The sequence below is a fragment of the Achroia grisella genome, unplaced genomic scaffold (assembly GCF_030625045.1).
Source record: "Achroia grisella isolate CSIRO2021 unplaced genomic scaffold, CSIRO_AGI_Agris_v1 utg1061, whole genome shotgun sequence".
Lineage (NCBI taxonomy): Eukaryota > Metazoa > Arthropoda > Insecta > Lepidoptera > Pyralidae > Achroia > Achroia grisella.
In genome coordinates this window covers 63,468-78,898 of record NW_026712565.1, presented here as the reverse complement: position 1 = coordinate 78,898, position 15,431 = coordinate 63,468, and the positions used below count along the sequence as shown (strand labels likewise).

The window sequence follows — 15,431 nt, the reverse complement described above, 5'->3', positions numbered from 1 at the left end:
ACGGCCCATCTGATGGTAAACGGTTACCATAGCCTAAACGCCTGAATTATAAAGAATGGAGGTGTGCGTTGCCGACCTTTGAGAAATCTTAATATAATGTTCTTGAAAAACTACTTGTAGTCTCGCGAGAAAACGTCGGCAGGTAGTTCATTCGACATCATGACAAACTTACTTTGTAATTCAATTGGCAGTTACTTCGTAACTGAATTTCAATTTAGTATAATAAAAAAAAAACTATTTCAATAACTCTGTGTAATCTACGGTATATAAACAACTTGCAAACAAATTATGATATGTAAAAAATAAAATGATATAACACTTCTTCCGTTCTTATTAAATTACAGGAATTAATAGCAATTCCTGTAATTTAATAATAACGGAAGAACTGTTCACTGAGACAAAGTCTAACTTTTTTATGTGGGTAGCTTAACTGACAACACACTAAAATAAGAGCTCTGTATTTATTATTTAAATTAATTAATATATTTACAGTTACATAATTTATTTATGCTAAATTTGAAGAGATAGTGTGTTTTTACCTACCAGTATAATTCTCTCCTTTTTATAAATCATAATGGATGCATTACAAAGCACATTTTCATCCATGATGGAACAATTGAATGCAAAGATGGCTGTTTTTCAAAGTGACTTACAGAAAATAAACACAACACCAAGCACTGTGACTACATTAGCGGCGGACTTTGCAGTATTTCAGTCATTTGTATCCAGCACCTTCTGTAATCTGCAGCAGCAGTTGGAATTGCTAAATCGTCAAATGGACCAATTTGAGATGCGTAGCCGTAAGAAGATTCTGTTATTTCATGGAGTCCAGGAGTCCAGTGAAAGCAACGCATCACAGGATACTGTGAAGGTCGTAGCGGAGAAATTAAATATTCACAATTTCTCAGAAGTCAACATTAGTCGGTGTAACAGACTTGGCCGCTCTTCTGGTGATAAGCCTCGTCCTATTGTGGTGAAATTTACTGATCTTGCTCTGCGTAATAAAATTTGGTTCGCTAAAACTGCATTGAAAGGTACAGGAATCACATTCTCCGAATTCCTGACTAAAGGAAGACATGATGCGTTCATGAATGCGCGACGTCACTTTGGCATCAAGAAGTGTTGGACACGCGACGGTTCTGTGATTATTGTTGGAAGTGATGGTGCTAAACACCAAGTTACTACTGCTGCTGAAGTAAACAATATTATAAACTCTCAATCCGACAATGTTTCGGCTGTATCGCAGCCTGCAGTTTCGGTTGCGCAGGAAGCTGGGAGCACTGCAGCACCGAAGGTTCCCGCTGGGGTAGCGGCTCGCGCCAAACGTTTCGTCAGAAAGTGAGAATGTGTTATTCCTCTAATGATTTTTGTATATTGTACTCAACATATAATTAATACATTTCTTCCACTAAAATACGTCACCCAATTGTATTTACACCTTACAAGTGTGTAATCATAATTATAGTCTATCTGGGACGCTGCTTGTTGTCACAACTTTATCCAGGTCATTACTCTAATATTGAAAATGTAGGTAGTTTTCGTAGTTACAAAGCCAATGATATATTAATATTTACTGTTTACATGTAACCAACCTCACAATCACAATCCAGTTTTGTTTTTTTTTTTTATTTTCATTATTATTTTGTCTCTCGTTATCAGTATAATATATTATAATAGTTCGTATTGATTTTGTGGTTGTCGTGTTGACACATGACAAATTGACTTTGTAAAGTGACAAGTGACAGATGTCATATTTGATCATTGAAAACGTAGATGGAGAATGTTATATATTAATATCTTTTTTTTTTTATATTATAATTGTCTTTGATAGCTTCTTTAACTTTTTTTTTTTTTTTTTTTTTTTAAATATTTGAATATCCGATTTGTAATTATTTAAAGGTTAAATAGAGGTTGTTACACATGATTATTCCACTATGTATATATATATATATTTCTCTTTTCGTTTATTACTTGTCATGGATACTTGTATGTGTTATTATGTGTTATATATGTGTTGAAAATTTAGTCCTTTTGCTTTCAGTTATGAATGTCTTAAACGAAAAAATGCATTCATGTCTTACATTCCACTGGCGGGTAGAGACAATGTCTTGTTTAATTCTAGTTATATTTATTATTTTAGTTTAGTATATAGTATTTATTATTATTATTATTATTGTATATTTAGATATAGCTGTATACAATAATGTACGACATGCATAATGTAAGCTTTCACTCTGTCTCCTCATCCTCTTCTACAGACACTAGTTTTTATAGTATACCCACACCCTTAGACGAAATTTTACATACCGACTTCGATAACGTACCCAAAAATTTTAATGTTGTGCACATCAATGCACAGAGCATTCCAGCTCACTTCCCAGACATGCTAGCGTCGTTCGATGTTGCCAATATCCAAGCTATACTCGTCTCTGAATCTTGGTTGAAACCCTGTCTTCCTTCTTCCTGTTACTCGCTGCCTGGCTTTAATCTCATTCGCAATGACCGCGTTGGCAAGGGTGGTGGTGGTGTGGCTATGTATCTCCGTTCACACATTCCCTACAAAATAATTTGCTATTCCAATACTACCAATCCCTCTAATGAAGCTGAATATCTCTTTACTGAAGTAAACCTTTCCCATTCCAAAATTCTTTTAGGTGTTTTCTATAGCCCTTCTCCTTCAATAGATTACTTCGCTCCATTAGAAAACCTTTTGGAAAAGATGATACCATCCTATGAGCATACTATAGTCATGGGTGACTTCAACACCTGCCTACTCAAAAATGACTATCGATCCGATTGTCTACGGTCTGTGGCTAAGGCTTGTAATCTTACTATCCTACCGCTTCGTGCTACACATTACTTCCCTAGTTGCAGACCGTCACTGTTGGATCTCATCCTTGTCTCATCTCCTAGTCTTGTTGCAAGCCATGGTCAACACACTGCGGATGCTTTTTCATTTCACGATCTTATTTTCCTTTCATTCCAAATCCGAACTCCTAAATTTAGACGTAAAATCATCATGCAGCGTAATTTTGGTACCATCGACCTGGATTGCTTGCGCAGGGATGCCCTGGACTCTGATTGGGACTCGGTTCGAAATGCTACTTCTGTGGATGACCAGGTAGACCTATTTAATAACATTGTCACTGAGCTATACGACCGTCATGCTCCTGTTCGACCTGTTCGAGTGAAACATCTACCTGCACCGTGGTTGACTAAGGAAATAAAAGATACTCAGAGCAGGAAAAACAAAGCTAAAGCAAAATTTAAATCCAATCCAGACAAATACCGAGAGCAGTACATAAAAGCTAGAAATTACTGCAATAAGGTGTGTAGAGAGGCACAACGTCGCCACATTCATTCATCTGTAGAAAATAGTGATCCGGCTAAGGTCTGGAAATTTCTTAAAACTCTTGGGGTCGGTAAAAATCACGATTCTAATTCTAAATTTTTCAATGTCGATATAGACAGCCTTAATAGGCACTTCTGTACTTCTACTGTTTTTGATAACAACATTAAAAGAAATACACTAAATCTTCTTTCTACCGCACTAACCCCTAGTTTTCCATCCTTTAATTTTCGTCTGGTTACTACTTGTGATGTTGAGAAGAGCTTGCTATCAATAGGTTCCGACGCTATGGGAACTGATGGTATTGGTCGTACTATGATCCATCTCATCCTTGACATTATCCTTCCAGTAATTACCTTAATTTTTAACAACTCGTTATCCTCAAGTGTTTTCCCTTCCATTTGGAAAGATGCCAATATTATTCCCCTTCCCAAAAAATGTAAGCCGTCCTCGTTCTCTGATTACCGTCCTATTTCTATACTTCCTTTCCTGTCCAAAGTTCTTGAACGACTTGTTCATGACCAACTGAACAACTTCCTTTCCAAAAATCATCTCTTAAACCCTTTCCAATCTGGCTTCCGAGCTGGTCATAGTACGAATACCGCACTGCTTAAAATCACCGATGATATTCGATATGGAATGGAAAATTCGCAACTGACTGTTCTTACATTGCTGGATTTCAGTAATGCGTTTAACACCGTCGATATCGATATCCTACTGGCACGTATGCGTTCAATTAACATATCTCCAATGGTAACAGACTGGTTTCAAAGTTACCTGTATGGACGACGGCAGCGTATACGAGTTGACAACAGCTTCTCTTCATGGTGTCAAATTACTGCCGGCGTTCCTCAGGGTGGCGTCTTATCTCCGCTTCTTTTTGCGCTTTTTATTAATTCTATTACTATGCAGCTTCATTCCTCCTACCACCTTTATGCAGACGACCTCCAAATCTATTCGCAAGCCCCATTACATAACATTGACACTGCCATCCTTACAATTACTGCAGATCTAGATCTCATATCTAGTTGGTGTAAAAACTTTGGACTAACATTGAATGCTTCAAAAACTCAGACTATCGTTATTGGCAGCCCTCGGTATATAGCAAAAATCAATTGGAGCACTCTTCCTCGAATAGTGTTGGACGGAGTACTCATTGAGTACAGTGATAGCGTCAAGAACCTGGGCATCCACTTCGACAGGACGCTGTCTTGGACAGTTCAGATCGCCGAAGTGAGTCGCAGGATTTTCGCTGCCGCAGGCTCACTCAGGAGACTAGGCAATTTCTTGCCAGTCGATACCAAAGTTTCGCTTGCACATACCCTACTTCTTCCTATCCTTGATTACGCCGACACCTGCTACCTAGACCTCACCGAAGACCAATTAAACAAACTTGAGCGTCTTCAAAATATTTGTATCAGGTTTATATTTGGACTTCGCAAATATGACCATGTCTCACATTATCGTGCACAGCTTAAGTGGCTCCCTATACGCCTTCGCCGTGACTGGCATATTCTTTCCCTTCTTTACTCCGTTCTCTTTAATCCTGCTACTCCTAACTACCTCAAAGATAGATTCTTATTTCTCGGTGAGGCACAACATCATGGCTTACGCAGTGCGACAAACCTCCGTCTCAAAATCCCTTCCCACACATCCTCATTCTACACCAAATCCTTTTCGGTACATGCCGTTCGACTATGGAACTCATTACCTTCCTCCATACGTAGCTCACAATCACTACCCAGCTTTAAGAACTCGGTCAAATCACATTATCTTTCCTTATAATGTTTCTTTTCTGTCGTCACCATTGTTATATTACTAGTAGGTATTATTCCTATGCGTGTATCACAGTTACTTGCTGCTTGCATTATTTTTGTGTTGTGTTGTATCTATTTATTGCATGTTGTTATGTATGTATGTATGTATGTATGTATGTATATATATATATATTTATATTAATATAATATTAATATTGGTGTATACTGTTTATATATGTAATATGTTATGTTATTCATTATTATTCATTTGTCATTATTATTATTATGTTTTTTTTTCTCTCCTATTCTAGTGCCACCTCCCACCTTTTGTTTTTTTCTCCTCTACCCAAAGGTTGCCTGGAAGAGATTGCATAAGCGATAAGGCCGCCTTTTGTACCCTTTTATTTTAATTACTCTATTAATGTAATTTTTCCTGGTGCAATAAAGAGTATATAAATAAATAAAGTCTCGGGAATTAGTAAGCACGCGAGCAATAAATAGACTCCGTAGACTGCTCATGTTACTCAATAGAGCTTTCGTTGCAGTCACGTTATAGCGGGGTATGTACAGGTGTATAAAAATACACTGATGGGTGATCTTTAAAGTAATTTAATAAGAACAGAAGATGAAGTGTTCACTAAGACAAAGTCGTGGGAACCAGTAAGTACGCGAGCAATAAATAGACTCTGCGGACTGCGAATGTTACTCAATAGAGCTTTCGTTGCAGTCACTTTATAGCGAGGTATGTACAGGTGTATAAAAATACACTGATGGGTGATCTTTAATGTAATTTAATAAGAACAGAAGATGAAGTGTTCACTGAGACAAAGTCGCGGGAACCAGTAAGTACGCGAGCAATAAATAGACTCTGCGGACTGCTAATGTTACTCAATAGAGCTTTCGTTGCAGTCACTTTATAGCGGACGTGAAGCGTGATGAAATCTTTACAGGAACAGTCGTAAAACACGCACTGAAACTTTATGGGCCGAGTAAATATGCATGAACCAGTTTCGTTTGATTTCGAAACAATTGTTGATCTTTGCATAAAGGTTTGAGAAACATAATACTTGTTAACATTACACATTGAATAATTACAACGTAAAATTGTACGCGTGTAGCGTACAATTTTGCCTAGACTATTTACAGGTTGTTTAATACAAATGTTTGTGGTAGAATTCAAATACGAATTCAAAAATCATTTATTCATGTAGGACATTTTAGCCACTTATGAACGTAAATTATTTATGTTATATTTTTTTCCCTACCATCCAGTTCAGTAAATAGATGCAATTGAAAAGAACTAGCAAGAAACTCAATTGAATTACTTACTTTTTTTAAAAAGCCAGTATATTTACAATGTATATTAGTATATGAGTCTAACATTAAATGAAAATCCAGTGCATAAATAACTATTGTCATGCACGCTCGTCATTCAAGTAATCGTTTAGTGAGTAATAGACTTTGCTCAGTAAATATGATTTAACAGATGTTTTGAATTTATTTAAGGGTAATTCCAGTATATACTTTGGTATCTTATCGTAAATTTTTATATTAATAGGTGGACGAAATTTATGTGAGCGTAAAGCAAAATTCGCGCAGTATCTACTACTAGGTAATAGAGCAAGAGCCCACGACTGCCAGACATACGTCATTTTAATAAACGTGAAAGTTCTTGTATGTGTGTCCCCAACACATGTAAGAACGATCCCCAAATATGAAACCTGGATCGTGGTTCCTTTGGCAGGTACCAGGTAACAAAGGTGTAAAAAAAATCATACCAAATTCGTTATTTTAAGAAACTCCATATTTTCATATATTGTTCGTAGCACTATTATAACTTGCGCTGCTCATTGCCAGACACGTAGTGTGGTTCCAACCCCCGCCGGACCCCCTAAACTATACTATTTTAGAAATAAACTTACGTCATTTTAATAAAGCTGAAATTTATATATATTATTGAGAGTTCTCTCAAACAGAGTTTCCTAAATTGCCAGACAGTTTTCTTGGTTCCTTATCATACCAGACTCATTGAAACCGTATATTGGGTAACAACGGTGTATACAATTTCATATCAAATTCGTTATTTTAAGATGCTCCATTTTTTCACATATTGCTCGTAACAGTATTATAACTTGCTCTGCTCATTGCCAGACCCTTAGTGTGGTTCCAACCCCCCGCCGGGCCCCCCTAAACTATACTATTTTGTAAATAAACTTACGTCATTTTAATAAAGCTGAAATTTATATATATTATTGAGAGTTCTCTCAAACTGAGTTTCCTAAATTGCCAGACAGTTTTCTTGGTTCTTTATTCCACCAGAATCATTGAAACCGTATATTGGATAACAACGGTGTATACAATTTCATGTCAAATTCATTATTTTAAGATGCTCCATTTTTTCACATATTGTTCGTAGCATTATTATAACTTGCGCTGCTCATTGCCAGACACGTAGTGTGGTTCCAACCCCCCGCCGGACCCCCTAAACTATACTATTTTATAAATAAACTTACGTCATTTTAATAAAGCTGAAATTTATATATATTATTGAGAGTTCTCTCAAACAGAGTTTCCTAAATTGCCAGACAGTTTTCTTGGTTCCTTATCATACCAGACTCATTGAAACCGTATATTGGGTAACAACGGTGTATACAATTTCATATCAAATTCGTTATTTTAAGATGCTCCATTTTTTCACATATTGCTCGTAACAGTATTATAACTTGCTCTGCTCATTGCCAGACCCTTAGTGTGGTTCCAACCCCCCGCCGGACCCCCCTAAACTATACTATTTTATAAATAAACTTACGTCATTTTAATAAAGCTGAACTTTATATATATTATTGAGAGAACTATTAAACTGATTCTATTCTAGTTCGTGGTTGGAACCACACTAAGGGTCTGGCAATGAGCAGAGCAAGTTATAATACTGTTACGAGCAATATGTGAAAAAATGGAGCATCTTAAAATAACGAATTTGATATGAAATTGTATACACCGTTGTTACCCAATATACGGTTTCAATGAGTCTGGTATGATAAGGAACCAAGAAAACTGTCTGGCAATTTAGGAAACTCAGTTTGAGAGAACTCTCAATAATATATATAAATTTCAGCTTTATTAAAATGACGTAAGTTTATTTATAAAATAGTATAGTTTAGGGGGGTCCGGCGGGGGGTTGGAACCACACTACGTGTCTGGCAATGAGCAGCGCAAGTTATAATAATGCTACGAACAATATGTGAAAAAATGGAGCATCTTAAAATAATGAATTTGACATGAAATTGTATACACCGTTGTTATCCAATATACGGTTTCAATGATTCTGGTGGAATAAAGAACCAAGAAAACTGTCTGGCAATTTAGGAAACTCAGTTTGATAGAACTCTCAATAATATATATAACTTTCAGCTTTATTAAAATGACGTAAGTTTATTTATAAAATAGTATAGTTTAGGGGGGTCCGGCGGGGGGTGGGAACCACACTAAGGGTCTGGCAATGAGCAGAGCAAGTTATAATACTGTTACGAGCAATATGTGAAAAAATGGAGCATCTTAAAATAACGAATTTGATATGAAATTGTATACACCGTTGTTACCCAATATACGGTTTCAATGAGTCTGGTAGGATAAGTAACCAAGAAAACTGTCTGGCAATTTAGGAAACTTAGTTTGAGAGAACTCTCAATAATATATATAAATTACAGCTTTATTAAAATAACGTAAATTTATTTATAAAATAGTATAGTTTGGGGGGGTCCGGCGGGGGGTTGGAACCACACTAAGGGTCTGGCAACGAGCAGAGCAAGTTATAATACTGTTACGAGCAATATGTGAAAAAATGGAGCATCTTAAAATAACGAATTTGATATGAAATTGTATACACCGTTGTTACCCAATATACGGTTTCAATGAGTTTGGTAGGATAAGGAACCAAGAAAACTGTCTGGCAATTTAGGAAACTCAGTTTAATAGTTCTCTCAATAATATATATAAGGTTCAGCTTTATTAAAATGACGTAAGTTTATTTATAAAATAGTATAGTTTTGGGGGGTCCGGCGGGGGGTTGGAACCACACTACGTGTCTGGCAATGAGCAGCGCAAGTTATAATAATGCTACGAACAATATGTGAAAAAATGGAGCATCTTAAAATAATGAATTTGACATGAAATTGTATACACCGTTGTTATCCTATATACGGTTTCAATGATTCTGGTGGAATAAGGAACCAAGAAAACTGTCTGGCAATTTAGGAAACTCAGTTTGAGAGAACTCTCAATAATATATATAAATTTCAGCTTTATTAAAATGACGTAAGTTTATTTACAAAATAGTATAGTTTAGGGGGGTCCGGCGGGGGGTTGGAACCACACTAAGGGTCTGGCAATGAGCAGGGCAAGTTATAATACTGTTACGAGCAATATGTAAAAAAATGGAGCATCTTAAAATAACGAATTTGATATGAAATTGTATACACCGTTGTTACCCAATATACGGTTTCAATGAGTCTGGTATTATAAGGAACCAAGAAAACTGTCTGGCAATTTAGGAAACTCAGTTTGAGAGAACTCTCAATAATATATATAAATTTCAGCTTTATTAAAATGACGTAAGTTTATTTACAAAATAGTATAGTTTAGGGGGGTCCGGCGGGCGGTTGGAACCACACTAAGGGTCTGGCAATGAGCAGAGCAAGTTATAATACTGTTACGAGCAATATGTGAAAAAATGGAGCATCTTAAAATAACGAATTTGATATGAAATTGTATACACCGTTGTTACCCAATATACGGTTTCAATGAGTCTGGTATGATAAGGAACCAAGAAAACTGTCTGGCAATTTAGGAAACTCAGTTTGAGAGAACTCTCAATAATATATATAAATTTCAGCTTTATTAAAATGACGTAAGTTTATTTCTAAAATAGTATAGTTTAGGGGGGTCCGGCGGGGGTTGGAACCACACTACGTGTCTGGCAATGAGCAGCGCAAGTTATAATAGTGCTACGAACAATATATGAAAATATGGAGTTTCTTAAAATAACGAATTTGGTATGATTTTTTTTACACCTTTGTTACCTGGTACCTGCCAAAGGAACCACGATCCAGGTTTCATATTTGGGGATCGTTCTTACCTGTGTTGGGGACACACATACAAGAACTTTCACGTTTATTAAAATGACGTATGTCTGGCAGTCGTGGGCTCTTGGGCTATAAGGTAAGGTCCGCTGTCGTCAAACCGCAACGTATAGAATTATAAATTACTGTTTATGACTGCAGTACAGAAATGAGGTAGTTTTTGAAAAACAATTTTTTTTATTGAACTGACGTTATTAAGGAACTTTCACGAGGGCAATTGTTAGATAAATTAAATAATTGGTTACTGTACAAATGTTTCTACTCCTTAACCGAATTTCTAAGTACCTATAATGAGATAATGTACTTGTATGTAGTATTTATAGTTGATATAACGAGAAATTATTAGAATTTTAAGAGCCAAAACATAATAGTACAATATTATATTTTACAATCACAACTTATGGAGTCCTATGTTTAAAGCAAAATAAATTTGATTTGATTTGATTGGAATGGCAGGCGACCTGACGACCCACCTGATGGTAAGTGCTAACCGTCACCTATACCCATGAATAGCACTACGGACATGACGTTATTATGTGACATCCGTGATACCACATATGTGCCTTTCCAGGGAACTAAGATATCGTGCCTCTTATCCTATAATTTCACTGCCTAGTCCGACCTACAATCTAAACACATTATAAAGTAAGTTATTTGGCGGGATTAGTGATATACATATATAGGGAGTAGTTGACTTCCGCGATTTGATTTGTTCCAATAGAAAGTCACATTATGTTTAATGTAGGCTATATAACATACGTTTAATGTAAGCTATATACACGCTACGACCAATAAACGGGGTTGCAATGAAAATTAATAAACAAAAAATCCTGAACAATTAACATAGAGCCATCTAGTCCTACGGTAAGCAGAGCTTGTGTTATGGGTAGGTACTAGACAACTGATATAAATATTTAGATTTTTTTTATATACACAATATACACGGTAACATATAAACAATCATATTCATGAATACAAATGTTTGCATCGTGCGAGGAATCGAGCCCGAGACCATCGAAAGTAAATGAAAGTACGGGAAATGTTTCAAAAACGGAGGAAAGATGCCGTACTCTCAGTTACGTATCCGCGCATATTGAAAGTAAATGAGTTAGTTGTTTTGATTTTGTAAGTAAATAATTAATACACATAAAAAATACTTAGAATACATATATTTTATTTATTTATTTTAATTCGGATTACATCCATTTATACTAATTACAATGTTTCTATGCGTAGAAATTAAACTCGTCACCATAGTATAGTAATAAACCTGGTGAATCGCAAGAATATTGTGATCATCAAATATTACTATAAAAACTTTAACCCATAATACTTAGAATACATAAATTTTATTTATTTATTTTAATTCGGATTACATCCATTTATACTAATTACAATGTTTTTATTGCGTAGGAATTAAACTCGTCACCACAGTATAGTAATAAACCTGGTGAATCGCAAGAATATTGTGATCATCAAATATTACTATAAAAACTTTAACCCATAAATAGTCAGAGTGAACAACAATTAAATGCTATGAGTAAGTACGGCGCACTTAAAATTCACAAAGAAACATTGTTGGAAGGCTAATAAAATCATGGAATACACGTTAGTTGCTGTTTATTGGATCATTTATGGGCAAATTGATGCCAATTGCCAGTATGAAACGGTCAAATGACATGATTTCTGCATTCACTCACTCGTTTCTGTATTATAAATTGAAACAAGTCATGTAGTACCTACTTATGAGTGTCATTTAGCGCAGCGGTCGATAACCTATTGGCAGGCAAGACAAAATGAGGTAGAGGCGGGTAGAATTTGTTAGAACCTTTGATAAAAGGTGTTTTATATATTTTTATTAGTGTTTAGATTAATACATTTACAAAACCGTCACGGGTCGCGTGTTACCGACCGCTGAATTTTCCGCATTCGAAATTTGAAATGAACTCAAAATGGCGGGAATTTTCAATTCGTTGTCATATTTATCCTTTATTTAAATAAACTTAATTTAAACAGTTTTGAATAACTATAGTTTTTAATCTACCACTTATTCAAAAGTATACCAAAAACTGAAGAATTTTCATGCAATTTATTATAATGTCTAATAATAATACATAATAAAAATATATATCAAACTACTACGATGGTATTGTGAAAATAAAAAAATACGGTCCGCCTGATATGAAGATACAAATCAGCTTCTATCTGTAATGGGACAATGGTAAAAAAATATCTATTTTAAATGTTAAACTATTCAACGTAACCCTGGAAATTTTTATAATTTATCCTGCTCGTAAAGAAACCTCGTTGTAGGATGGGATTTTTCCTAACTGAAGATCCCAAGTTCTTTAGGAAAACTTCAGTAATATGGCTGATACGAAGCATGAATCAAAATGAGACCTCACTCTACATACACACATTTTTTTTTGTGGATGATAATGGAATGGTGCCTACGCCTGCGCTAACGGTTTACGCTGGCAGTACACCAGTGGAGGACGATATTGTATTAGTAGAAACTGTGCTATAAGATGCAAGAAAGACTTGTCGGCTTGGCCGTTTTTGACTCTTTGATTTGACGTTTGGTATAATTGTAACTATTAATTTGAGATTTCACGAGTTGTCGAGTGTATACTTCAGCTTAATCTATTTAACCAAGTAGCTTGCTTTGTAAGTTGTGTTTCTGTTGTAGAGTCAGACTAGGCAGTTCGATACCTCGCACGGTATAATTAGATCTGGGTGTATTCTATGTACATTGTGTATGTGTTTAGAAAAAATATATCTATGTATAAATATCAGTTGTCCTAGGGACTAGATGGCGTTGTGTATATTGTTAGATATATTGTTAATATTATACCAATTACATAACAAAAATATTTTTGTATTTGTAAAGTATTTATTTCTTAGAATTGACGAAAGATGTTTTTTTTAGGAAAACGAAATTGTTGAAACTCGTGTGGCATTTGATGACTACACAATGACTGTTTTGGCAACTGTTTCACTCTCACTTAAATGACATTTGTTCTATTCATGCAGAAAATTTAGTGACTCAGTTTTCTGACGAAATAATCTACATATTTATTTGTCATCTAAATATTTATTTTTGATAAAATGATTTAGTAATTTATCTTGCCATGTGTTTACCCGTGCGAAGTCAAGGCAGTTTGCTAGATACAAACTAGCTGATGCACGCAGTTTTGCCTGAATGGTGTCGTTGAATTGAAATAACAATCTCTTATTGAATAGCTGATAGTCACGTTATAAAACAAACATACATATTTAAAAAAATCTACTTTATACAAGTAAATGTAGTAGAGTTAGTAAGGATTAAATATGTACAGAAATAATGTTACTAAATTAGATTATTTGTTATGATATGGCGGATTAATAACTGTACTAATGCTCTTGAAAGGTATAGAATATAATTTGGAATGCAGGATTGTATATAATTATGTCTTTTTTATCGTGTTATAAATTTGAGGAGTTTGTAAACTGATTTTGATGGGGTTTTTTTTGCTCCAAAAATGACGTGATCGAGAAGGTTCTTAGTTACAATTTATTAAGATTTGTATAGGCATTTTAATGTCATATTCATTTTTTACTTAGTCGAGTTTTTTGTTTCCCCGTGTTTTTTTTTTTTAATTTTATTCCAGTCAATCATAGCTACGAGTATAAAGTCATAGGCAGAAGCTAGTTTATTAAGTTACCAACGCAAGGAACGGAAGGCTTAACTTTGTAGAATAGTTAAGTTAATAAATAAGTACTTATATTTCGAATATCAAACTAGTTTAATAGCCATTAACTTGAAACAGTTACTTGGAAAATCCTGAGCATTAATTATAAGTTTATAATTACATTGTAATGTGTAAAGCTTTAACTGTAACTCGCATAATTAACTTGAGGACATTCACCTTTTCATATTTTTTTCTTGTGGGAGATGAAATATAATACTATTGTCTTTTTTCAAAACGAATTAAAAATGCTTGGTTCCAAATTCGCTTATGTTTTTTTTATATATACCGTAGGTATACGTTACGCGTGAACTTCGTTTAAACTGCCAGATTACTCATATATATACTAACTGTTACTCGCGACTTTGTCTATGTAGAATAGAAACTATAATAATAAAATTCCTAAAATAAAAGTAGCTTAAGTTACTACTTATAACATTAGTTATCTGAATGTAGGTATCTACCTGTTTATTTTTGTAATTTTTTATATATTTTCATATGTAATTCAAATTATCAGATTCAATAAATTTCAAATTAACAGGTCACCTGTTAATTTGAAATTACAGACACTTAAAATTTATTTATTCACAAATACGATAAATTTAAGTGTAGTTCAATTTTCGTGTTTTGCTTAATACATTTTGAAATGTAATACTTATGTATCATAAATTTGGAACGTCACGAAATTGAAAAGTTCTTCTCTACGCAGCGTCACGAGTTTTCACCACTTTTTTCCCTTTCGATTCACGTAATTATGAATGGCCCCCTAAATATATTCCAAATTTAAAAATTCCATATATAAATTAATTCTTAATTACACAATCAAAAAGTTTTTATTTAAAAGTTAGCTAATAATTTTCTCTCCTAATAATGTTTTTTTCTACCTCCCTACCAGATATTGTATATGTACTCGTAAAATCCAACAACATAACTAGAAAGATTAAAGTTGATTTCGACAGGACCGTTTATACCAGTTGGTACAATGCCCAATTCGCCTCATACATGATTAATAGGGTGTACCGTGTTTTTGCAAGTCGTGTCTTCAACCTCAAAACATACAAAGAGAATACCGATTTTATGAGTCATTTTATATCGCTAATTCTGTACCACCAGTGCAATATTATTGGGAGTGTGATGCCTGTGTTAAGTAACTCAATTTGGTAGGACTATCCTGAATTATTGAAAGGTTATCTTTGACGGCCTCGGTAGTCTAACGGTTTAGCATACCGCCTTACTTCCGATAGTCGCGGGTTCGATTTTTCGCACGACACAAACATTTGTATTCATGAGTATGTTTGTTAGTATCGGTGTGGGAGTTTTCTATGTATAATATAATATATATAATATGTATGGATTTACGAAAAAAAAATCTATATATTTGTAACAGTTGTCTAGTAGTCTAGTAACAAGCTTTAGCTAGCATAACTTGAGTCTAGATGGAACTCTGTGAATTGTCCTG

General features: G+C 34.6%; 1 protein-coding gene across 1 annotated transcript; it reads left to right on the top strand.

Annotated features, from left to right (window-relative positions):
* Positions 1–574: 574 nt before the first annotated feature.
* Positions 575–1,342, top strand: LOC131853122 (uncharacterized). Its single transcript, XM_059203968.1, has one exon. The coding sequence runs from the start codon at positions 575–577 to the stop codon at positions 1,340–1,342; it is 768 nt and encodes a 255-aa protein (XP_059059951.1).
* Positions 1,343–15,431: the final 14,089 nt, after the last annotated feature.

Coding starts and splice junctions, on each gene's coding strand:
- LOC131853122 (XM_059203968.1), top strand. CDS start 575: ATGGATGCATTACAAAGCACATTTTCATCCATGATGGAACAATTGAAT.